We start from the raw sequence: 24,315 nt of genomic DNA, 5'->3' as shown, positions 1-24,315 counted from the left end.
TTCAGTGAGTCAATAAATGGGAAACGCGTGACGTCAAGGTTATTTCCCAGTTTTGAGTGTATTTGGGATGAGAGTGTGGGATATGGTGAATGGCTCCACTTATTTAGTCAGTGTAGTCACCCCCCCCTCTTCTCCTCCTAACAACTTTCACTTCAGGGCAGCAGCAGCAGCAGGAGAGGTGGAAGGAGGAGGAGGAGGAGGAGGAGGAGGGGTGAACCCACGTTGAGGATTAGAACATATTCATTGAGCGTGCGTGGACAGTTAGTGAGCGGCGCAGCAGAGGTGCAGCAACAGTTTGTAGCTACTGTATACCTCCACATCCACATCCACAACAGAGAGTCAAATGGCTAAATACAAATCCTGGCTCGTGCCCTGCTTCATCTTAGTGGGTTTGATTTGCGCGGTGTGTCTCATCTGTCTGTGCATCGCCTCGCTCGTGGACACGGGATGTCCCGGCGGCAGCTTCAGGCGCGCGGCCGTGGCTGCAGACTCCAAGCTGTGCTCTGACATTGGCAGGTAAGTTTCATTGGAGAGGAGGAAAATCTTAACAAAAGTTGGCAGTATGTGTGTAATTTGGAAGTTAATTAAGGTTTATCTATTTATTTATGTATTTATTTATTATTATAGGCAATCAGTTTATTATAGTGCTTGCTGCTCCCGGTGGTGGAGATAAAAAAGGCTGAACTGAGCAATGGGATAAGCAGTTTAAGAGATTTGGTTGGCTCTGTTTGAAGAATAGATTTAATACCTGCAGAAGTGTGTGCGGACAGCCTCCTCATCCCCCCTCTCCTCCTGTTGATTTGTTTCCTGTGCACTTGGATGTGATCATGGGGTGAAACCAGGTTCCCATGCCCACTTAACCAGTGTCAGTCTTTCTAATGAGGAGTGAAGAGACTTGGCTCTGTCACTGGTGTCCTCTCATTTATTCACTGCAGAGCCACTATATCAACTCCAGCCATCTATCATCACCTTATCTCTAAATTTAGAAAGAAAGAAATAATGTTTTGTTTCCTCCATCCCGTTTTCTTTTCTCTTTTTACTGGAATGTGCATGGAAGTCTTCCGGCTTTTGTTTTCATTGGCAGGCAGGGTCTTGATTTCAGGAGTTCATTTCCCAGTTCATGGTAGAATATGAGGTTTCACAGAGACGCAATAAAGCAACAGGCTACATGTCCACACTGAGTAAAAGTGCTGATCCTGCTTGCTCTTTCCTCTGAAGACCAGTGGGATGAAAAACCTCTGATAACATCTGTAAAAAATAAAGCTATGTAAAAACAAAAAGTAGAGTCTTAGCTGTAAAACCTTAAAATAGACAGTGTTTTTCAACAAAAGTCTAATTTGCTCAGGATTCAGGACGGAAATTTGTGAGATTAACTTGTTGAATTTACTGATAAGCCTGACTGCAATGTTGCAACAAGGCAAAACCCTGTTTTTATCTAAAAGAGTCAGAACTGAGCCAATCTGCCTCATCTGAGTATTTATCTTTGCAACGCTTGCCAGTGCAGAAGGAAAGCACAAATCTTTGTTTTGTCTCATTTACCTATCACTTCCTCAGACAGATGCAGACAAACAATATGCTGTCTGTGGTTTCAGAGTTTCCGGAGACATGATCCAGTATTTGGGAGTTTTCCCAAACTCAGGACACACAAAAACAAACACACTCTGCGTACTAATTGTTTCATTTCCTAGGCCCATTGATGCAAAATGTGCCATCTATATTTGATTTTGTTCCAACTCAAAACTTAATTAACTAATAGCATCCCCTGTGTAAAGGCATAAACCGGTCTGAACCGCCTGAGTGCCCACACATGAGATGCCCTTAATTAGATTCTTCCGATTAAATTGTAGCATGGTCCTTTCTCTTCTCTGTCTGTTGAACCCCTCTCATTAAAGGTTATGGGCGGACTAGCCCACACAGGGCCAAAACATTCCCAACACTGCCTTCTGTTGTCGCTCAGTGAACGCCTCTGATCCTCCGCCAGCTTCATGGTGAAAAGACTCATTCAGGGTTTCTTTCTCAGAAGGTTTCAGAAGGCTCTGCTCTGTTTTAATGTTAATTGCAACAAATGGTTTCTAAGTCCTGAGTAATCGTTTTTTGAGAAAAGTGACTTGAGTGAGTGAGTTGTTTTCCTGCAGTTTCAAGCCTCGTTGCAGTCATTCAGTCTAAACGTCACACTGAAACCTTGAGATCCAAATAGACATCATGCGAATACTGGAGAATGAGTGTGTGAATTTGTGCGTTTGTGGCTGAGCGAGTGTGATCTCAGGGGGTTAATGACTGACTGTGAGATCACACATTTCCCATAAGTCTGATGGAAGCCGGTGTTTTCCAGGAGCATGCTCCAGCAGGGAGGGTCGGCAGTAGATGGCGCCATTGCTGCTCTCCTGTGCACGTCCGTGGTGAATCCTCAGAGCATGGGGATTGGAGGAGGGTCCATATTCACCATAAGGGATAAATCAGGTGGGTTTTCACATTCAGTTTTTTGTCACGTGGTGTTTTATTTCTTCTCAAATGATGATTATTGATCTCATCTCTTCTCAGGCAGCGTTAAAGTCTTCAACTTCAGAGAGACCGTCCCAAAGAGTTTCAAGCGTAACTTATTAAATGACTGTCCAAAGACATTCACCTTTTCCACAGGTAGGAAGAGTGGTCCTTTAATGTGCAATAACACTTTTTCATTCAGTTATTGTAGTTTACGTTTAATATTAATAGACCAGTTCAAATGTGATCAGCAATTTTGACAGATTTTCATTGTTTTACTGACCTGCTTTACTTCTGGACTAATCTGGATTTTTGAATCTTATGTCATCATCTTATTGTCCACCTCAAAATCATTATGATTTCTATTTATGTAAACACATTTCTATTAGTTTGTATGAATACATGTCTGAATGTACATTTAAAAGCTTTTATCTTTAATTCTTTGATCCGTGTCACTCGTCTTTGTATCCTACATTTACCACCTGAAGTTAGGAACACTGGTTTACTTTGTTTTCTCAACTTGTAGGCCCCCAGTGGATCGGGGTTCCTGGGGAGCTGAAGGGCTATGAAAAAGTTCACAAGCGCTATGGGAAGCTGCCCTGGGCAAAGCTGTTTGAGCCAACCATCAAACTGGCCAGGGAGGGCATCCCTCTGCCAGCCTTTCTGGGAAAACTCCTGAGCTTCCCCTTAGTGAAAAGGTTCATGGAAATGTCGTCTCTATGGTACAGCTTCTCACTTTCTGACTAAAAGGCTGTTTTTTTTTGTTTTTTTTTTAATGTCTCCAGAAAGTGATTGTTGTCAGCAAAGATATCACTTTGCCTTGTAGTCACTCTGATAAGAAATGTGTGAGGCCGCAACTGATAAACTGAAAGGATCTGTGACGCTGACTGGAGCCTTTTCTCATCCGTGTGTCACTGTAGAAATGCCGGAGCAAAGGGCTCCTATAAATCCCCTCGGTTTAACTCATTCCATGCTACTTTTATGTAACTCCTTGGTTAACAATTAATTCTGAGCTTTCAGCATTTCACATTGCGTAATAGTGTGGCCGGGTGGATACGCTCGTGAAGACTTTTTGGATTAGCGGAAATGAAATGATATATTCTAACAGCACTGAGCTTCACATAGAGCAACAATTCAGGACCAGGGTTTACTCACCCCACTCACCTTTTTTATATGTTGGAGTGAAATGCTGCTTTTCTCAAATGCCCAGTTTAAAAAGGAGTCAGCCGAGGAGTAGGTGTAGTGTGAAAAGCCCTAAGAGTGTGTATCAAAGTGCGCATGTGCATGTGGATCAGTAAAAATCATCTGTTTTGACGTTTTATTAATTGCATGAGATACATTTTAAAATGTGCTGTATGTGTATCATATTCTAATATGTCCTTTTACATTGATACTTTTCTTTAGTTCTCTGCAAATTATCTGCAACAAGAACAAAACTGTTCTGAGCTCAGGAGACATCCTGAAGTTTCCTAAACTCGCTGAAACCATGGAAACTGTTGCAAAGCAAGGGGCAGATGCCTTCTACTCTGGCAAGATCGGACAAGACTTAATCCAAGACATACAAGCTGCAGGTTGGTGCAATGACAACACACTGCTGGTCTGGTCGGCTGGGATTCTACGCTTGAATGGACAGAAAAAGGAAGAAGGACTCATCTACAATAACAAGTGATCTATCTCCACTGTTTGTTTTAGGTGGGACGTTGACAATGGAAGATCTGACATCTTACAAGGTGCGGGAGGAGAATGCATGGACAGTTCCTCTAGGAGACACTCAAATGCACATCGCGCCGCCGCCTGCTGGGGGCGCTCTGCTCGCCTTCATTCTCAGCCTGATGAAAGGTTTGATGTGCTGCTACATGTATGACTTTGACTTTGACTCTGCAATTGAATGAAATGAAATGAAAAAAGTGAAATGAAATGAAAAAAAAAGTTTTAACATACTGTATTTTGTTGTTTTATTTTTCTGCAGAGTTTTCATTGAGTCCAAAGTCTCTACATGGTGACCAGAAGACCCAGATGTACCATAATTTCATAGAGGCAGTTAAATTTGCTAATGGTCAAAAGAGGAGCATTAATGATCCACTGTTCAATGCCAAAAAGGTTGGGAACTCTTTCAGCTCATTGTTTTTGTTTTATGATCTGCAACTTTGCAGTTTAACGCAGTCAGTGTTCTGCTAGTTTCAGAGAAAACGCTCTGATGAAGCCAGATCAGACAGACATTATGTTTACTCCAATATACATATTGTATATATATTATAGGAAACAAGACTGCAACTAGATTATGTTTTCTACTGTGCAGTTAGTATGACTTTTACACATTTGTGAAGTCATGAATGTGTCATTGCTGCATCAGTAAAATGTTTACACACAACATTTGTTTTTGCCAAAATATATAGGCCAAAGAAAAAGTTCATAATATCTTATGACACAATGTGTTTGTTTACATTTAACCAAAACCACAGTCTTTTATTAACCTTAACCACAGTGCTTCTGCTGCCTGAACCGAACCACAGACAGGATGCTAACTCTAACCCACTGGAGAGAGAGAGAGAGAGTTGTGTGTAGTGAAAAGTAACATTTGACTGCTCCGTCTAAAGCTTGTGCAAAAACCTGAGTGTAAAAAGTATAAAAAACACTTTTTCATGAGGGTTATGTTTCAGAGACAAGTCTCATCACGATGTTCTCCTTTCAGGGTGCACATCATTTACTGGAATCCTCCTTCATCAAACGCACCAGAGCAATGATTTCTTCAAACCGCACCCATGACAACTCCTACTACAGCATCAGGCCTTCCTCCGATCACGTTGGGACGACACACGTGTCCGTCCTGGATGAAGATGGACTGGCTGTATCTGCCACCAGCACCATAAACGAATTGTGAGCAGGAAGAGTCCTTGAACAGAGGATTTGTCATAGGCAATTATACTATGATATGATATTCATCTCCTTGCTCTAACGTCTTGTGTTGTGTTGTGTTGTGTTTCGCTCTGTAGATTTGGAGCAGGAGTTTACTCTCCAAAAACCGGCATCATCCTCAACAATGAGCTGTCTGACTTTTGCAAGAGAGCAGACACAGTGAGGGCAGGTGAAGTCACAGACATGAACACAGCCTCACAACCCAAGCCAATTGAATTTAAGACATTACTGAATGAATGTAGACATTGAGTCTGTGTCCAGTCTGATGTTGGGTCTAATTGTTGTCATAGGTGAACAGCCTCCCTCCTCAATGACTCCAGTGATACTGGAGTCAAAGTCTGGAAGAATCCTTGTGATTGGTGGATCAGGAGGAAGCCTGATCACCCCAGCAGTGGCCTCGGTAACTCAGTTGAACTCAGTTTGTGAACTTGTGTGTCTAGTCTCTCGTTTGTTTTCCTTACACGATTCTCTTTTGCTCTTGCAGACGATAATAAATCGGCTGTGGCTGGGGATGAATCTGGAAGATGCCGTCGCTGCTCCTATAGTTTATGTTGATTCAACTAATAATGTAAATTTTGAGGATGGTTTTGACAAGGTGAAGTATTTACATATCCTCACTGTCTATTAATGCCACTCATATTCATTAGACTGTCTTTCTATTCATGTGCATGAATGCAATGATTCTGATAGAGATTATTAGGGCAGTCATTTTTATTTTACCTGAAAATTAATTATTAATAAATATGTGTTTGTGTTGTGTCCTCAGACTGTAGAAAAAAACCTCATTGATCTTGGACACAAACCAGGAAGCTGGAGATTCTTCCTCAACGTAGTCAACGCTGTAGAGAAGGAGAAAGGCTGCATTGTTGCTGTGTCCGACAAAAGGAAGTTCGGAGTGTCGTCTGGATACTGACCTGATGGACTAACTACTAAAAACCGCCCGTAAGACTGACTGAGCCTCTTTTTTTTGCCTTAAAAGAGCGATGAATGTGCCACATCCCTGAAAACAAAATGTGAGCCATGTGGAACTGCTGTTCTTTCCTGAACTTAAAAGCAACAGGTAATTATGATAATCCCAGTTTATTATCTCATTTCTATCAGCTGGACACATTGTGCCCAGCAGAGTAATTGCAAAGATCTTGGAAATTGGCTCCAGGGGCTCCAGATTGTTTAGAGATAAAGCAAAAGGTTAAATCTACAGACGAAAAGCGAGAAAGAGAAAGTGTAAATAAACGCACAACTGTTACGTGAATATTCAGAATTGGCCTCGTGGAGACAAACTCTAATTTTCCAGTCGGGTGCCGTGATGTAATTGAAGGAGCATCAGTCAAATCTAAAAACAATTAAGAAGAAAATGTGGTGAAGATGCAGTGTTTATGTTTGTTTCTTGCACTTCTCTGAGGAAGGTTAGTCTCTTCTTCAAGTCACCGTCCTCACGGACATAATGTCTTATTTGCCAAGTTTATTTTTATTGGTCTTTGTCACCTTTTGCTTTATCCCTTTCTTTTATTTGCACCAACTTTCTCACCTCCACCACACATATTTTTTTAGGTTTCAATCCACTCAGGTTTCCACTCAGCAAATTGAAAATACCCATGATGGGAAAATTCTGCACCAGAAACATTGGTGATAATCAGTTCTGGACAAATACCACAAGTAATATCAGGTCAAAGTTGCCCCACAAAGTCAGTGTCTAAACTGTTGTGGGTAATGAGTTGGATTTCTGCGTCATGACCCAATGCCCTCATATTAACTTTATCAAAGGCATCTCAGTTTTCAACAACAAATTGGGCATGTGAAGTTGAAATCTCTATAGAAAGCACTTGTAGCTTTGTCTGAATAGGAGTACATTCCTAACATTTAACTTTGGCCACCCACAGCTTTTGCAAACAGATTGAACAGATTTACTGTTTCTGGTGTCACATGTTTTTTTGAGAACTGTTGCCTTGTTGCCAGATATCAGAAATTAACAAACCAATTGTGATGTAAAGACACAAGGGACAAGAGTAAAAGCCATAAACTGGAAGGATCCTTTGAGCTGATCCATACAGTATATGCACATTTTCAATCCAGCCAGTCATCACCCACACACAAGCACTGATGTTACTTCCATAACGCAAACTAACGCACAATTAGCACGCTGTCCAGCGAGCCATAAAATCTATACTGTGGTCCATTGTAACCAAACCTGTGTAACACAAAACCCTGATAATATGAATTATCTGACTGAACCATCTAATTCTATGTAGGAGCTGTTTACTGTATACCAGCCATGTTAGTCCTTCACAGTGACGCCCAGACTGAAACATAGGCTGCAGGTTGTTGTACAGTAATTGCCCAAACTGGGAAAACTTTTTACTGTGACCTTTTTACTGAATGTGAAGCAGCTTCATTCAGGTCCTACAGCGCATTGTGATCTTTCTTTAAAGGTTGAGGAAATGCTAAATTACTTTTTGAATAAAAACCAAGGTATAGATTCACATTGAACAGAAATATGTTTTTAAAAAAACACAAGTTTATTTTTTTACACCATCAACATGTCATTTAGTATTTTGTTTGTTTTAATGTCAAAATGTTTTGTAAAAATAATTACACTTGTATTTTTTATACCACTGTTAACTGTGAATGTGTGTTGTCACAATAAAACTACATCCACACCAAAGCCACTCAACTATGTATGTGAATCTGCTGGTTCACCCCAAACACCTACATACACCACGCTTTCCTCTGCAAACGGCAGCTCTTTAAATGTTTATCTCTTGTTGTTAGTTTAGTGAGATCAGCACTAATCCACTTCATATTTGCCTGTTTGCCTTATTCCAGAGCAGCACAGAAACAAAAGATGCAGTAATGAGATACATTTCAGTGGAGAGACTTATGAATTAGTGATGATTTCTTAAGTGGATTCTGCTCCGTTTCCCTTCGAGCTACTAGATGTGAGTTATGAGAACATGCAAATTTTACTCTGTCTGAAGCAACACTGTCTTTGTTGTGCGACAAATGGGTTAATGTGGATAAGCTGTGGATTCGTAGCTTTAGTGTCATGATATCACCCTCTTTGTATAAGTACCAGCAATTGAAAATGAGCATCACTTTAAATGATGCATAAAACGTCTCTCCAGTAGTCGTCTTTCAGTCAAAGCAGAAGCTGTTAAATAATCCTGTGATGATTCTTTTCACTTCCGGTGTGAGGACACTTTAAAGCACAATGTCCCCTGATGAAGCAAACCAGCTCAACAGTAGTAGCAAAATGTTTTTATACATGTGTGCATCATTATTTGAAACCACCGTGATGCCACCATCCGAGGCAGTGGGAGGAATTAAAACTACGTAGACTTTGATACATATACTGTATAAAGGCTGGAGATTATTTTTTCTTACCTAGAGGGTGAGTAAATTGGCCTGTCTGAGTTGCATAACTCTGGACTTCATTATAACTACAGTATGTGGAAGTGAGAACATGCTTAATTGGGCCTTAAAGGAAAATTCCAGTCTGAATACTCATTTTTCTCCATCTCCTTTAAAGTCAGTGTACCCACGCAAGGTAACACAACGAAAGATCATTTAATACGACGTCTGCAGGCGTCCTTGTCAACTGGGGGACTGTGATGCATGCTCTGTGATATTAACATGAAGTATAGCGGCCGAGTGGACTGTGGACTTTTGGTTCATGTTATCTCCTCTCCTTCTCCACATTTCTTCATTTCTTCTATTTTCTTTGACTTTACGAGCTGCCGTTGGAAAACCAAACCAGAGCCTTGAAATGGAACAACTTTTGACAAACCTCTTTGTTTAACAGAACAGTATAAATTTCAGATTTGTTCTTTAACGTACATAACTTCACCGCATAAATCAAAGCTAAATCTTCATAGACACTTGAAATACGTCAAAGAGCTGACCTTCAGAATCAGAATCAGAATCAGAATCAGAATCAGAATCAGAAAACCTTTATTGTCCCCTGCACATAGCAGTGGAAATTTTTCTTAGACGTGTGCATACGTGCGCAAAAGAAACATAAAAACACACCCTTCTGAACTGACCCTCAGTGACTAGCAAAACGAACAATGACTCAACTAATCCTATACTGATAAACTCACAGACACAAGGTTTGGGTTAAAACAACGTAGTAAAAACATCCAGGGACAGGAAGCTGCAGCAGAGTGAGACATGTCTGGATATAGTCAGCTGTTAAATTCACATCTAGTGCACATTATGAATGACACGGCTGAGGCAAAAATGACCCCAACTTCAGTGACCTGCCTGAGTTAATTGTTTCACGTTAATGTGCTTCTATATGTGTGGCAACAGCTCAAAAACTTTTGGATTCATTTCTATTAAATGCTGAGGAATCACTGAGTCTGTTAAAGGTTCAGTGTGTAATAATCTCAGGGTTTATTGGCAAAATCTGACGATACTACCCATGAATTTATTTGTATAAGTGTATAATCGCTATCAAATCAAATTTGTTTGGTTTTCGTAGCCTTATAATTATTCTTTTAGCAAGGGTCTTGCTTTAGAGAGTGTCACCATCTTGCCACCATCATGTCTGTATGGCAGCACCAACAGAAACAAGTTTTTTTGTCCTCGGAGGCCACCGTCACTTTGCCGACGGGAGGGGTGAGTGCAATCAAGCTAGTATCTGAACGCTGGGTTTTCCCCCGATTTTACACACTGGACCTTTAAGTGATTACCTCACATTTCATTTTGTGCCTTCAGCAGGTCAAAAATGTCACTTATGCTGTGAAATATCTCAACCTCTACCACATGGATTGGTACAAATGTTTGTGCAAATATTCATGGACGCCAGACAATAGCTCCTAATGACTTGTGACCTCTTGACCTTTGCTGAGCAAACAGCATAAATGTTGTAGACTCTAGTTGACCATTAGCCTGTGGTTATGTGAGGAGCCCACATCTCATCAAACCACAATTAAGAAAGCTCATCAAATAAAAACACATCTACTATACCAGTTGGATAAAAGCATAGAAAACATTAATCCCTGATAAAGGCATTGTGATTTTACACTTCTATACATTTCTGTAATTATGTAACACATTTAGATCCCAGCTGAGTGAAGAGCAGCCCTGAATCCCAGTGGTGACAGTGAGCAGCGACAGCTGTAATGTTGTTATGAGGTCATCACAGGCCGTTGCACTCTGGGTTGTGGGAAATTACTGTAAGTCATTAAGTATGTGCTGTAGGACTGTTTGTCCTCGAGGTGTTACACAGTGGTCCATTATTTCATTAGCAACAGCTCTGTTTGCTGTCACATGAACTGTTGTTTTTTTCCGTGGATGCTTCCTTTATTAGAGTTCAGTCGTTAGTAATCAGTGTAGACGTCACATAGTGTTTCTTTAATGGTCAGCAATAATAGGAAACGGCTTTACACAGCTGATGATTTACAAAAGTGGTTCATAAATAGATATAGAAATCAAAGACACAGTGTAAACAAAGCACCGTCTCTGCAGTGAGTAATGATTTCAACAGTCAGCTCTGTAGCTCTGTTTTCTTATGGTCACGTTCAACTGCAGCAAAAGCTTTACTTCACAATAATTCCCTCTGTCTTGTGCATTTCTTAATTACATAGAAAGATGTGGTGACAGAGAAATACAGCAGACACAAGAGTTGATATTCAATTTCAGACTGAGGCACACTGTTGTCAAGGTCATAACAAGCAATAGGTCCATTTTCTCTTATCTGAGTTGCGTGTTATGAAGTACATGAACATGATTCTCTCTTAATGAGAGAACAATTGGTGCCCAAGATAGCTGACGATTGTTTCTGGCTCTTTATTAAGTCTCTAATCTCTGAGCTACCAGTGGAGTCAAGGTTCACACAGCTACAGTCTCTTTGCATAATCAGAGGTGCGTTTACGACCTCAGTACCCTGCGGCGTACGCCCACTTGCGAGGATCTGACTGAGCGTGGAGTCCATCGTCACGGCGAACCACCGCCTGCACCACGGCCCCTGTTGATTTGAGAAACTCCGTCTCATGGTTCTTTAATGCCAAACCGTCCAGGACGTTCTGTAAACAGGAGCACAAATGAAAGACACACATGCAAAACAAGGGAAACTGAATACACATGTCATCCTAAGATGCTACAGGACATTGAATGCTACAGTAACAAAGGTGCAAACAAGAATTCAGGCCTAGTTTGGTGGAAACAAGATCTTATTTATTATTTTGTAGGCAGCTAATTATTCCACTTTAGTTGTTTTTTTGTTTGTTTTGAAAGAACAATTCATATTTAAATGTGCAGAATGATTTGTCCTGGCACAAAGGTAAAACATGAATATCTAATTGGCTGGTGTTGTCCTTCGAAATCAGACTTAAGCGCTGTCGAGGCTGTAATTTAAGTCATTATGCTGCAGTAGTAACAGACGGGTGCCCCACACTGCACAGAAGGAGCATGAGGAGTTAAATCTTTACAGCACCTTTTTATCTTTGCCTGAGCTACAACAGGAGCTGATTAGAAAAGCTGATGTATACGAATTGTATTAGTAAATACAATATGGGGGGGAAAAAACTATTTTAGTAGCTACACCATAAAATTAATCAGTCAGTAAATTGCCGTTATTTTGTGATCAGAGAAAACCATACATAATAATAATATATGCTTATTTTTAGCCAGACCATAAATTAGACTATTACTGTACGGGAGCTGAATTATTTTTCTCCCTGTTACATAATAGACATCCCTGAAGCTAAACATAATGAACAGTGTCCCTGGTGTCGGACTCGACTCAGGTGCACAGGTTCTGTGTTTGCAGGGTTTTTGGTTGAAGGATGGTCTCGCTACACACCGCTCAGCCCTGCTATTAGTCATATATATCAGTATTATTTGCTGTGTGTCACACTCACTTTGTCAAAGTCGGGCTCGGCTACAGTGGTGTTGGGACTCAGCTGGTTGTGGAGCCTCGGATCAGACACGGCTTTCTTCAGATCATAGTTGAAGAAGAGGGCATTTAGGATCACCTACAAAACGGGAAAAAAATTCAGACAGTGATGATTCAAAGAGCTGAGAAGTGTTACTCTGATTTATACGACACTGCAGCAGCTGAGCCACAGTGTGTCTTATACCTGAGCGATAGAAGTGGTGATTTTCGTCCCTCCTGAGCCTCCGACCACCATCTTCACTTTGTTCTCTTTATCAAACATGATGGTTGGACACATAGATGACATGGGCCTTTTACCTTTTAATAGAAATCAATTGTTAGTAAGTTTCATATGAAGTCATACGTATAAAAAGTACATTTTCATGTTTTATCGTATTTACGTGTTAAATCAAAGTATTTTTAAAGGGGCTATGTCTGAGTTTCACTGGTAGCAGGTGGAGCTGATTGTCCTTATCCAAGAGCTTCAGTCACTGATGTATGTACAAGACAAGAGGTCATAAAATGTCCTCCCAGCAAGTACACATTGGAAACTCACAAATAGTGTCTTTTATGTGGCTAGACTGAAACTTAACATGTTTTATATAGGCTATACTGTATATATATTTAGATCACTTAGATCTGTCATGACTCATCACTGATGACTTCGCTGTTGATCTGTGTCAATATTTAAAAGTTTACAGGATACCGACTTCTGTGTGACCTTTAATCATCGGGCTACTGCTGAAAAGCTAATCTAGATGACCGTTTTCCTGTGCATGAGTGTGTGCGTTTTGTGTGTATACATATGTGTGTGTTGGTCTTAATCTAACCTGGCCTGATGAAGTTGCTGGGTGAAGGAGGCACTCCAAAGCCGTTTGTGATGAGCGGGGAGCTGAAGTCATCCATCTCGTTGTTGAGAATTATCCCAGTTGATCTTGACATGACTTTGGAGCCCAAACTGCAGGAAGACAACAACCACAAAAACATGGAGTGGAGGGTGGTGGTGGGGGGATTAGAGAAACATACTAGCAACTATTTATAATAATATTCATCATTGCCAGTTCACAGGACGTACTACTGGTTGATGGTGCTGGTGGCCGCCACAGCACTTCCATCCTCTGCCACCACAGAGACGTGTGACGTCCCGTGGTTTTCAGGCAGGTAAAACTCTGGCTCGTAGTAGTTCATGTGATGTGTGGTTTCATCTGTAATCTTTCCACGGAGCTCATCAGCGTAGAAACTCGAAGTCATATTCTGGATGAGCTTTGGGGTAGAAAGTGGGACATAAACATGACTGATTTCTCTAAAGACAAATTGCTTCTTTATACCCACGCTACAGAGCAGCTGAATATGAAAACCTTGAACCAAATTGGTCTCCTAGAAATTACATTTGTATACTCAGGTCCCCAGTGCTCTATTTCACACTATTTCTGTTTGGTATTAAAAAAAAACCATGTAGCACATGCAGGTTTCTGTGAAAGTACATTCCCATTCAAAATATGGCTGGCAAAACATATGAATAGTATAAACACGTAAACTGTTGGACATAGGATACAAATATGCAGATTTCCAACTTTTCTAGGGTAATTATTAGATTTTTTTTGTCCTTGTAAAAACAATTAGAAACCTAAATGTCATACATGTGAAGTTTTGTGTTGTAAATCTGAGATTATCTGATTACCTCCTCTCTCTCTAAAACATTTTAAAGATTCCTCAGAAACTAAAACCATGTTGACAAAGGGATAGTTCATGGTTTTTGACACTGCTTTGTGATCCATTCAGTTGACCTGCAGCTGTGGTGCACAGTGTACTGTAAACATCGCTCTCCGTAGGGGGCACTGTTTAGGAATACAGTAGTTCAGCGGTTCAAAAAAGAGCCAAAGGAGAGTGCTGTTTTCACTAGAAGATAAAGAGCTGAAAGTATTCAATATCAAACAGATACTGGATTCAGTTTCAGTGGTCATTTTCCTAATTGGAGCTCACTTGCACAATCCAATGTAAAAAAAAAAAAAAAAAAGAATAAAAGAACTGATCCTTTAAATGAGTTTAAGCCATGATCTTACATCTGAGATGTTGAGGAACCTTGGATCTCCAAGTAAGGTCCTCTTTGCATAAGCGAAACGAAAGGCCTCCACGATGCGATGGTAGGTTAGGATCTTCTTCTCTGGGTTCGACATGCTATCGGAGGTGAAGTTGTAACCTGTAGAAAATACAACAGTCGTCAGTAACTTTAAACCACGGCCTCGTTCATCTGTGTTCATTCACACGGGCGTTCAGTTATAGTGAAGGAGACAGCTAAAACGACCTTGACCCTGCCTGTTCCTGTGTTTTTATTTAGTCTAAAAGCTGCTGTGCACTGGCTGTGGGTATTAGCCTGAGCTGACAGCCACAGAGGGAAACCAGGGGAAAGGCTCAGGGAAGCAGAGAGTTTTGGTTTGATGGGTTTCAGCTGTCGGACAGAGACAGGAGTCACGGCAAATTAGCAGGATGAAAGTTTTTGGGGAGTCACTGGGATGTGTGAGTGAAGCCACCGCCACTCAACTGTGTCCAATTAGAGGTAAATTGTTGAGATTAGTGTTAGTATGTGAGGGCAGGGGGGGCCACGGTGAGTGGGTGGTCAGTCAGAGGGATGGAAAAGGTTCAGGGAGATTAATTACTTCAGGAGGAAGTTTCTCATCTAATCCTCAGAGGCAGAAAATGTCACTGTACTGAAAAGTTACAGGAGAGCGGATCGGCCGTGTCTTCAGCGTGGACAGGATGGATTTACCACGGTTACACATCAGAGAGATAACGGTGTACACAGAGATGATAACGTATGACGAGGTAGCACGTTCATGAACTTGTCTAATCAGCCTCTCAGGTGTGATGACACATGGAGCAGATTACTTTTGTAATTACAACAAACACAACACCCAGAGGTAAGGTTTTAAACCTGATCATCTTCTAATAACTTATTGCTTTGTGACGGTGAGACACTGTCGATTTGTATCTGCAACAACAATCAAATATTCACTCTGTAAAGACAGGAAATGTTGTTATTCTGTGTCTCCTGTTACAAAGATTGTCCATATTAGTTTATTTGTTCATCCTTAACATGTTCACAATTTTAGTTTAGCATGTTAGCATAGTAATATCTCATTAGCACTAAACACAAACTGCAGCTGAGGCTGATGGGAATGTCATCCATCTATCTATACTATCACAGATGGATATGTGTGAATATATATAAAACCATCCACATCCACTGTTTTCCTTTCGTAACATTTTTGTTTACAGTCATGACAGCCGTTGCAGTCATAATGGATGAATAGTGTTCCACATTATTGTGTAATGTACATTTAGGGTAACTTAATGTCTGCAAATCTTTTCATTTTGAGAGTAGATCAACCTGCTGCTCACAGAGGAGTTTTCTCTGTGAGGCAAAATGAAGACAGCTCACATTTAAAAAAGCACATTCTCTCCCACTCGGGGTGATTTTTTTGGACAAAGCATCCAGGCTTACCATTCAAGATGTTTAATATCAGTGAGAGCACAGGGCCGCTAGCGGGGGCATTGGGAACAGCCATGATGTACTCCCCCACAGTCACCCTTAAAGGATTCTCATCCAAGAGAGGCTTATAATCCCTCAGATCCTCCATTGTGATGATACCGCCTAAACACGGATTGACAAACACTGTGAATGCACACTTGGACAGAACTGGAAATACAAATCCTCCTTACCATGGAAATTAGATGTGCAGAATGAGGTGTGTGTGTGTGTGTTATATATTTTATTACATATCCTGAAGTCCTCTCAGCAAATGACTTTCTGTGATAATGGCAGTAGCAATAATGATGATAATGGTAATGTTCTTTTGCTTTGTGGGCACAGAAACGTGATCTAATCTGCACAAAGAGCTGTTTTGATTGTAAAATACAGATTAAACCGATGACTCACTCTGGCAACTTTTTCCCCCCATAAATCACAAGAGTGGAAACCTGCTATTGCTACTATTTATAGCAGGATTAAATTCAATTCAATTCAGCAGCTTTTCTTTGAATAATATGATATGTGATGTCATATTATTTGGTTATATAATCTACACTCATCCTTTTCCTACTTTAAACGAAAGTAGGATCAGGTTATATGAAGCCCGTCTGTTTGAACAATATACAGTATAGGAGGTTGCTATAGTACCTGCTTCCTGAATATCGTTCACAAGGTTTTGAGCCAGCTCTCCCTCATAGAAAGCGTCCGGACCTTGTTCAGCTATTTTCCTATAGGTTTCTGCAAGCGTGGTGAATTTAATGGTGTCATTTTCTTTAAGGATGTCGCCGTCTTTCCCACAAAATACTTCACTGAAAGAGAAGAAAAGAGTCATTTGAAGCTGTAACAGAAATGCACAGACAAACACTTCAGTTCTACTCCTGATGCCCAGTCGACGCCTCTCACCACAGAGCTTGGTCTTTGATGATGGTTTGCTTGTGTCTGGACATAGCAGAGGCGAGTGCCCTGCCCAGTGGAAAGCCTTTCTCTGCGAGCTCAATGCTCGGCTGGAACAAATCTTTCCAGGGCAGTTTACCATGTCGCCTGTGCGCCATCTCGTAACCTCGAATCTCCCCTGGTACAGCGATAGACAAACCTCCTACCAGCCACACAAACCAAAGAAAACAGAGCCTTTTGTCAGTGCTGCACAAGTTATTCGGACATGTACGCTGGCTGCAACCGTTTCTGTCCAGAAAGTGTTTGTATTTTAACATTACGGAGGGCACTTATCTTTCTTTTGTCTCTCACTATCACAAGGTCATCATATCATCGTGTGATAACAACTTCCCTTCCTTTTCTTTTCTCTCGTCTCTGATAGCAGAAAGTTAAACATTACCTTTCTGGGATAAATCTGTGCTGTTCCCAAACATGTTCTCTGTTGCATTGCGTGGAGCCGTCTCTCTGGCATCGATAGACTCAGTTTTACCTGTGCAGAGGTTACAATGGGGGAAACATTTGGTATCCAGATTAGCAGGAAGTTACATGGGTTGGATTGATCATTGGTGTGTGGGTGTGGGTGTGTGCATGTACCAGTTGTTGCATTGTAGATGGTGAAGAAAAGTCCTCCTCCTATGCCCATACTGTGAGCATTCATGAGTCCAACACACAGTAAAGCAGCTATAGTGGCATCCACTGCAGATCCCCCCTTTAACAGTATGTCTCTGTGGTGAAATTAATTATAAGAGAGAGAAGGGAAGGGGTGGAGGATTAGGTTTTACACTGAACACCTTGTTCAAGCGAGGCATAAATTAAATGAAGGTTTTTTTTTTGTTTATGTGCGTGGGCATGGCTTCATATGGGAGCAGCATCAAAGTGTCTTTGCTTATTTAGTGCGTTTGCGTGCATGTATAAATCTGTGTGCGGTGGCTTCAGGTTGTGGAAGCGAGCTCTCACCTGCCGACCTCTGAACACGGCCCAGCATCTGCTGCCACAGCTGCCTTGAGGTGCACGCCTGGGTTCTTCCGTCTCTCCACGCCAAAGAAGACACCCACAAAAGTAGCAACCGCTGCCAACAGCAGCAACACCAGCGCCACAACTATTGTCTTCTTGACCATTTTTACAGCTCCGGAACAGTGAATAATAAATTAAATGCCTGTTAAGAAAAAACAAACATTTGCATCATTTTTTATCTTTTAATGTATGAATATAAACAGGTTTATCTGACTTAAAACACAAATATGCATTATAGGAACTTCATATGACCTGGAAAATGGGCAGAAGACTTCAAATTATTCCTTATGCGTGAAAATAGTAGTGCTGAATTTCATGTCTATGTCTAACTGTCACAAAAATGAGGACAAGTCTTACTCTGTGCTATCTTATTTTCCAGAGAGACTTTTTCTGTTCCCTTCCTCCTGATAGGACTGAAGCTGAACATCGCCTTATTTCACTTATACTAAAGTGTATATAATGTGTAGTTGTCTATGTGGTTTACTGTAGGTAAGAAAGGTCAAAAGACAGATGAAGAATCAGATGGAGGGAATCAAGATTCACCCGTACACCAACAGCGCAATATCTCCAGGTGATTCACCCATGATCCACGAGACTATAGCCACGGTAAGTACAGCTGTGTGTGTGCCCTGTGGGCAGCATTATGGCGGCCCCTCCCTCTATAAATTGTTTTATTCTCAGGTTGAAAAAAAGTTCACTTCACCTCTGCTGACATCTTTAAATCCACACTGCTTATTATTCAACAGAACAAATGCTGTAGGAATTTACATCATTCAATATTTGCTAATACATAAGCTTCATGGCGACATCATGTCTGACGTTATTATATTAGAGTTTTTCTTCTTAATGTCCCCATCTGAATGCACAAACAAAGGTAGATTTAATATAAGGGTACATATAAATGGTAATATACTGCTCTGTCAAACAGTAGTTAACCAAACCTACTGAGCTGTTCACAAATATTTTAAATAATGTAGCCTACACATATAACATGATTCTTTTATTGTATCTCAGGTTTTGGCCAATAAACCTCTAAATTATTGGGCTAACTTTAAGTTTCATGAATCATACTGTACGTTACACCACAGAACAGTTTTATAAATGTGACATGATCTGACTTTGAGGCGGTTAGCGTTTCCTTCTGACTCTGCTCTCTGCAGCCAATAAGACGACAAAGACAAAGTCCTGAGTGTTTTACCTTAATAAAACCTCCAGAGTCAGACCCTAAAGCCTATTGTCATTCCTTGGTCTATCATAGGAATGAAACCAGATTATGTAAGTGAATTGACTCATTTGTACAGCACAAGAGCTTCTGTCACAAATCACAGCCATTTATACTCATTTATCACCTGATCAGTGCAAAAGTGAAAAGCTGAATAATTTCAAGTTAAAACAAACATTTTCAAAGTAAAACAACATTTTCAAAGTAAAACAACATTGGAAATTCTAAATCCAAATTTCTGTGATTTATTTCTTTACAACTGAGATGAACTTTTCAAAACCATAGACAGTAAAAGAAATAATAATATATATTCTGTCTTACCGTAGGTTCCCTTGGGCCTCGACAACAGGCTGTCCAGTGTATGCGCTTCCCACGATCTGCAGCAGCTGATAGGTAATAGCCTTTCTGTAGTTCTCAATAAGTAACTATCACAAAGTCATTAAACTTTAACCCACCCCATCATAAAACACCTATCCTGCAATGTCAGTGGGGGGAAAAAGTGCACACAAAGACAGAAAAAACAACTTGAGAAGACGTAAAGTTATCATTCGAATAATTAGTCATCTGTTGTCAATCTTCACATAACTCTCTAATTCTACCACAAAGCAATTGCATGACCTTAAACCAAAAGAGGAAACAATAATCCACTGGATGAATGGTTCTTTATCTGCAGTGATACTTAAACCTACTTGTGACAAAGATTAACTATCACTGCCTACACTTTTCTGGTAGTTCATTTCAAATAGATGACATATGACTCGAGGTAGTGAACACAAAATGATAAAGCAGGCCCCTGTTTCACAGGTCTAATGCAACACAGCCCTGGCATAAATATTGTTTTTTTTTTTTTTTTCTTCTTTGGCATGACCGCTCACTAAACCTTTGATATCTTAAGTTTTAAATAAAGTGCCTCCTCACCAGGAAATTGAAGGCTTTCAGGGCTGCAGGGAGAAGATCACATCTGCCATGAGGGGAGAAAGAAGAGCAAACTGCGGGGGAACAGTGTGTGAAGGGGTGCAGAGCTGGATGAGTAGGGTCAGTTAAATAAGCAGCCAGGCCAATAGGTGGAGGGCAGCGGGGACAGGACAGATGACTTTCTCAACTCTGACATGGGATCTCTGGGCCAATTATTATTGCAGGTAATAGAAACCGTACTCGCGCTGATTAAAGTCACTTTTGAATTGAGCCTCTAATACCTCCAGACCGCACCGCCCCCTAAGAATCTCCACCAATAAAAAGCTTCACAGAGAAAATAGGGGGTGGTGGATGGGAGGGGGGGGGGGCAAAGTGCTCAAAAATCTAATTTGTTCAAGCTCCAGATGGTCTGAAGGTGCTCGAGGAGGAGTGGTGCATACGCAATCAGAGAAGTCAGCCTTGAATTTGTTTCACGATCAAATGTCCAGGCAATAGGTTATTCAGGTTAGCATCGCACAGTCATTTTCTACTAAATCAACCATTAAAAGTCTATTATTGTGCAAATGTTTAGCTTTCAAAACCACAAAGTCCTGGCAACACTTATAGCTGACAGTGATAGCACCGTCCGAGGAGTCGAGACAAATGAAGTCTCTCTTTCCTTCATTTGGTCCCTGAATTGGACGACTCCAGCTGTGATAACACCAACAGTTAATGTTTGTGTTTTTGCAGCTGCAGCCCTTTAGCTGCACTAAATATCCATAGTTAGTGACAAAGCTCCATTGCTAACAGAGTCCTATGGAGCGATATAGCATGTGGGAAAATCAGTGCACGTGTCTGTGCAGCTATACGGCCTGTAAAAAATGGCTTTTTTTCTTAGGAGTAAAGTTCAAGCCTGACTCAGGCTCAAAAACAAAAGTTTGGTTTAATAATTCAATGAAGTGAGATTTTTAACACTGAATACAGTATCTATAGCTTTGCAGATAATGACAAATATTGGGCAATGCATGCTAAGGTACATATGCAATAAACATCTTGACCTGAGCATCCAGTTCTGTGTAAAACCAGCAGCTGCTCTCTCCCTTTATTCAGAGGATGCCGAGCAAAACTCATCCTCTGTTTTTTGTTCTTTCTATCTTGTGCATAATGCAGACAAAGTCGACTTGTACCACTCACAAAGCAGCTTTTGTGTTGTCATTTTTTGTCTCATTCTTCCCTTCTTTTCTTGTCCTCTCCAGTCACTTTGGATTTATAAAGAATACATGACAAGGCCTGATAGTATATGTCGCACCCATCTGTGCTGTAGTGGCGCGACAACAAACGGCAGGAAACGTGGGTCTATAAATCACTTCCTATGCTGGAGGCATGAGGAGAATGGAGTCTGGCTTCAGGCCATGACACTACTCAGAGAAGGACCACCTCACCCCAAACCACCAGCAGGATGAGTAACTATTGTTATTATCATCCCAATGGGTCTGTAATTCACCTTGAATTAACTGCTTGTTTGCACTTGACAGAAGCCAAGGATTAAAGATCATGGAGCGTTCCTCCTCCCCCAAAACATCCGAGGTCTCCGAGGGTCACACTCACTGCAACTGTGTACGTACAAAATAAAATGTTCAGTCAGTGTACAGTGCACACCAGCGGCAGCAGTTTCTTCAGACTTCTTAAATGTCCTCTTCAACCGTCACTCACATCACTTTTAAGCCCAGGTCCTGAGCAGCTGTCCGGGTGTGTTTTTCTTCAGAGACTCCAGAAGAGCAGTTCCTGCTGTCTGCTGCCATCAGCGACGATAATGCTGTCATGGTGCAGAACCAGATTCAGCAAACCTCTGTCCATGAAGGCTGGTGCTCCATAAATCCCCAAAATGAGGCAATGTAAGGAGGTGGTGAGGACAGCTGTGCTGTTTTTCCCTTTTCCTTATGGTTAGGGAGGAATTTGTGGTGATGCCGATGAAGAAGAAGAAGTACCAGAGTCCTGGATGTCTTATGCTGAAGGAGTTTATTTAGGCTCGATCGAGAAGAACAGAAGAGTCGTCAGCACAACATATGTGCGTGAGGCCACCTCACTTCTAAGGGTCAAACAGCAAAGCTCAGATTCTTATTCTAGAAAGGTGGACCGAGACAGCAAAGGGGAGATGTGTTAACATCTAATTGGCTATAGTGCATAAACATGAAGATAAGGATTCACACCAGCTAAGCGTCATCCAGTGACGGTGAGCGTTATCCTCTAACTCTACAGCTGTGTCTGCAACCAGCCAGAGAGTGAGATTGAAGACGCCAAAGAGGGACCATGGCCTTGGCATGTTCCTCAAAGAGAAAGTAGGGCAGATAACTGACCCCAGCAGTAATCTGACAGAACGTCATCTAATTTATAGCTCTCCACTATAACACAGAGGGATTGACTATTAACTACACAAACTATTTATCAAGGTAAGTAAAATTATTCTCTAACACTTATAAGAAACAAAACCCTGCTTGAATCTGAAACAAAGAAAATGCAAGAATCTAGTGAAGTGGGCAATAAAATAAATTAAATCCCTAAATCCAAACAGACAAACCCACAGAGAGACATTAGACTTTAGAAGAAGCATGATGGGGATGGACCAGGTGCTGAAGGACTGCTCTTGTACTCTGCTCACTCACGACAGTTTCTGTTCAGTCTGGAAGGTGATGTTACCTATTAAACCCCCCTAAACAGTGGGGCTGGTGTCTGTCTGGTGATGTAAGCGGGTTGCGACTCGAGACTTCGCTGTTGTGTTATGCAGAGCTGAGAGTGGATTAGGTTTTTTTGAAAAATCCTGGGCCCAAACTCATTTCTCTTCTCAGAGAGATGAGATATTTTTTGTTGGTGAACATGATACAGTGCTGTCAGTGACAGTGGAGAAATGAGTGTGTCGTCTGTAAATTGTCTCAGTTTGGCTGCTCTGATGTCAACGTCTCTTTGTCTGGAGGAAATCTCCTTCTTATTTTGTCCCATATGCACTGAAGTGAAACCGGATTTTGCTTACCTCCTGTTTATACTGGTAGAAAAAAAAGCCTCCAGAGGTGCAAAAATGTATCCCAGAATGAATCAGAAGCTAATATGAGGGTTCAGTGGTCTGAGTTAGACAAAGTGAGGTGGTATCCTCCACAGTGACAGTCAAATATGTTTTTGCACATAACAAGGTCTGTGGGTTTTGTCTTCCATCATTTACACTGAAAGCAAGGGAAGCTACAGCCAAGCTCTCCAGTTTAAATCTGCACACAAGCACATGAATATTGTCTGTCAAGATAATTTTCATTCAAGCATGGTGACGGATTAAACTGCAAATGCTGAAAATGCATACGGTAGATACGCATGTAATAAGCTAACATCATGCTTTTTTGGAACACATCAGGCACCTGAATATGGTTTAAAGAGGAACTATGCAGGATTTTTAGCTTAACTATGCTACATTTTTTACCTCAATTAAACAGCTTTGGTGTAATTGTGATGGTTTAATAAATGGCATGTATTGTAACTTGTTATGAGGGAGAATGGAGGCTCTCTGGCTTCCACTTAGCGTCTCTTGGCTGAAAAACAACTATGCAAGATCAGTGTCCCAGCTCTCGTCTCTGCGGCACCACGACACAAACACGCCCACGTAACCTGTAATCTCTTGTTTATGACAGATAAGACTAATATACACGTCGTAATATGATATATATATAATGTTATCCACCACTCTATTGATTGATTTCTCCCCGGCTTTGTTGTAAACAAATGCACATGGCCAGGAGGAGAGTTAGCAAAACAGCCTGTAGCCACATCCAGCTGTGATGTCACACCCCCCAGGATAGCACCTCTGTGAGACCCTGGGGTTAAAGGTGCAGCTGCTGTTTTGTTGGCTTTCAGAGACACGCCACCACTACTCCACTTGTTTTAAACTCTTCTAAAATGTTTTTTTTTTCCAGCTATGACTGCATCTGTCTATCAGCTCATCTGCGTGGGCTTGATCAATACTCTAACTGATTTAATGGGCTTCCCAATTGTTCAGCTCACAGTTGGTCTGCAAGGCTGATGGATGTACTTTGTAGTTGGAGTCTATTTAGCAATTTCAGCTGGGGAGATTTAGTGTTATTACTCATCGGAGGAAGAATGCCCATTCTACTTGTCATGAATGTGAATGCACAGTTGCAGTCCATTGTTGTATATCTATCTATCTATCTATCTATCTATCTATCTATCTATCTATCTATCTATCTATCTATCTATCTATCTATCTATTTTACCAGATTATAGAAATCATTGCATAACAGAGGATTAAACGGCTCTACTCTCTCTGATTGACACCCTGCGCTTTATGATGTGGGGTCAGATAAGAAAATCTAAGCTGGGAGCAGTTTCCTCTCATGAGTCTCACTCTCGGGCTGTGCAGTGCATCGCGATCTGATTGGCTGAGGAGCGCAC

The 24,315-nt window shown here is 41.1% G+C and overlaps 2 protein-coding genes across 2 annotated transcripts; one reads left to right on the top strand and one right to left on the bottom strand.

The window, feature by feature from the left end:
* Window positions 1-275: 275 nt before the first annotated feature.
* Window positions 276-8,016, top strand: ggt5b (gamma-glutamyltransferase 5b). The gene is made up of 12 exons (XM_083984201.1): window positions 276-516; window positions 2,333-2,460; window positions 2,542-2,637; window positions 3,008-3,203; window positions 3,886-4,052; window positions 4,174-4,320; window positions 4,451-4,581; window positions 5,174-5,358; window positions 5,475-5,566; window positions 5,688-5,797; window positions 5,882-5,992; window positions 6,164-8,016. The coding sequence occupies exons 1-12, from the start codon at window positions 344-346 to the stop codon at window positions 6,308-6,310; spliced, it is 1,683 nt and encodes a 560-aa protein (XP_083840327.1). The 5' UTR covers window positions 276-343; the 3' UTR covers window positions 6,311-8,016.
* A 3,260-nt stretch (window positions 8,017-11,276) lies between these two features.
* Window positions 11,277-19,327, bottom strand: ggt1b (gamma-glutamyltransferase 1b; the record flags this gene model as incomplete). The annotated part of the gene is made up of 13 exons (XM_083983438.1): window positions 19,294-19,327; window positions 17,694-17,892; window positions 17,331-17,461; window positions 17,137-17,226; window positions 16,707-16,899; window positions 16,452-16,612; window positions 15,777-15,926; window positions 14,338-14,474; window positions 13,350-13,537; window positions 13,105-13,232; window positions 12,480-12,592; window positions 12,261-12,374; window positions 11,277-11,423 (listed from the first exon to the last, which is right to left on the bottom strand). Exons 2-13 carry the CDS (start codon window positions 17,852-17,854, stop codon window positions 11,277-11,279), a joined length of 1,713 nt encoding a protein of 570 aa, XP_083839564.1. The 5' UTR covers window positions 17,855-17,892; window positions 19,294-19,327.
* Between the last annotated feature and the right edge of the window lie 4,988 nt (window positions 19,328-24,315).

The sequence above is a fragment of the Trachurus trachurus genome (assembly GCF_905171665.1).
Source record: "Trachurus trachurus genome assembly, chromosome: 12".
Classification (NCBI taxonomy): Eukaryota; Metazoa; Chordata; class Actinopteri; order Carangiformes; family Carangidae; genus Trachurus; species Trachurus trachurus.
The sequence above is the reverse complement of the archived record's forward strand: the minus strand, read 5'-3'. Positions and strand labels throughout refer to the sequence as shown.

Bases quoted from the DNA above. Each gene is read 5' to 3' on its own strand.
- ggt5b (XM_083984201.1), top strand. From the start codon at position 344: ATGGCTAAATACAAATCCTGGCTCGTGCCCTGCTTCATCTTAGTGGGT. The intron at 4,053-4,173 runs GTTGGTGCAATG...TGTTTGTTTTAG, and splicing joins CCAAGACATACAAGCTGCAG to GTGGGACGTTGACAATGGAA. The intron at 4,321-4,450 runs GTTTGATGTGCT...ATTTTTCTGCAG, and splicing joins CATTCTCAGCCTGATGAAAG to AGTTTTCATTGAGTCCAAAG.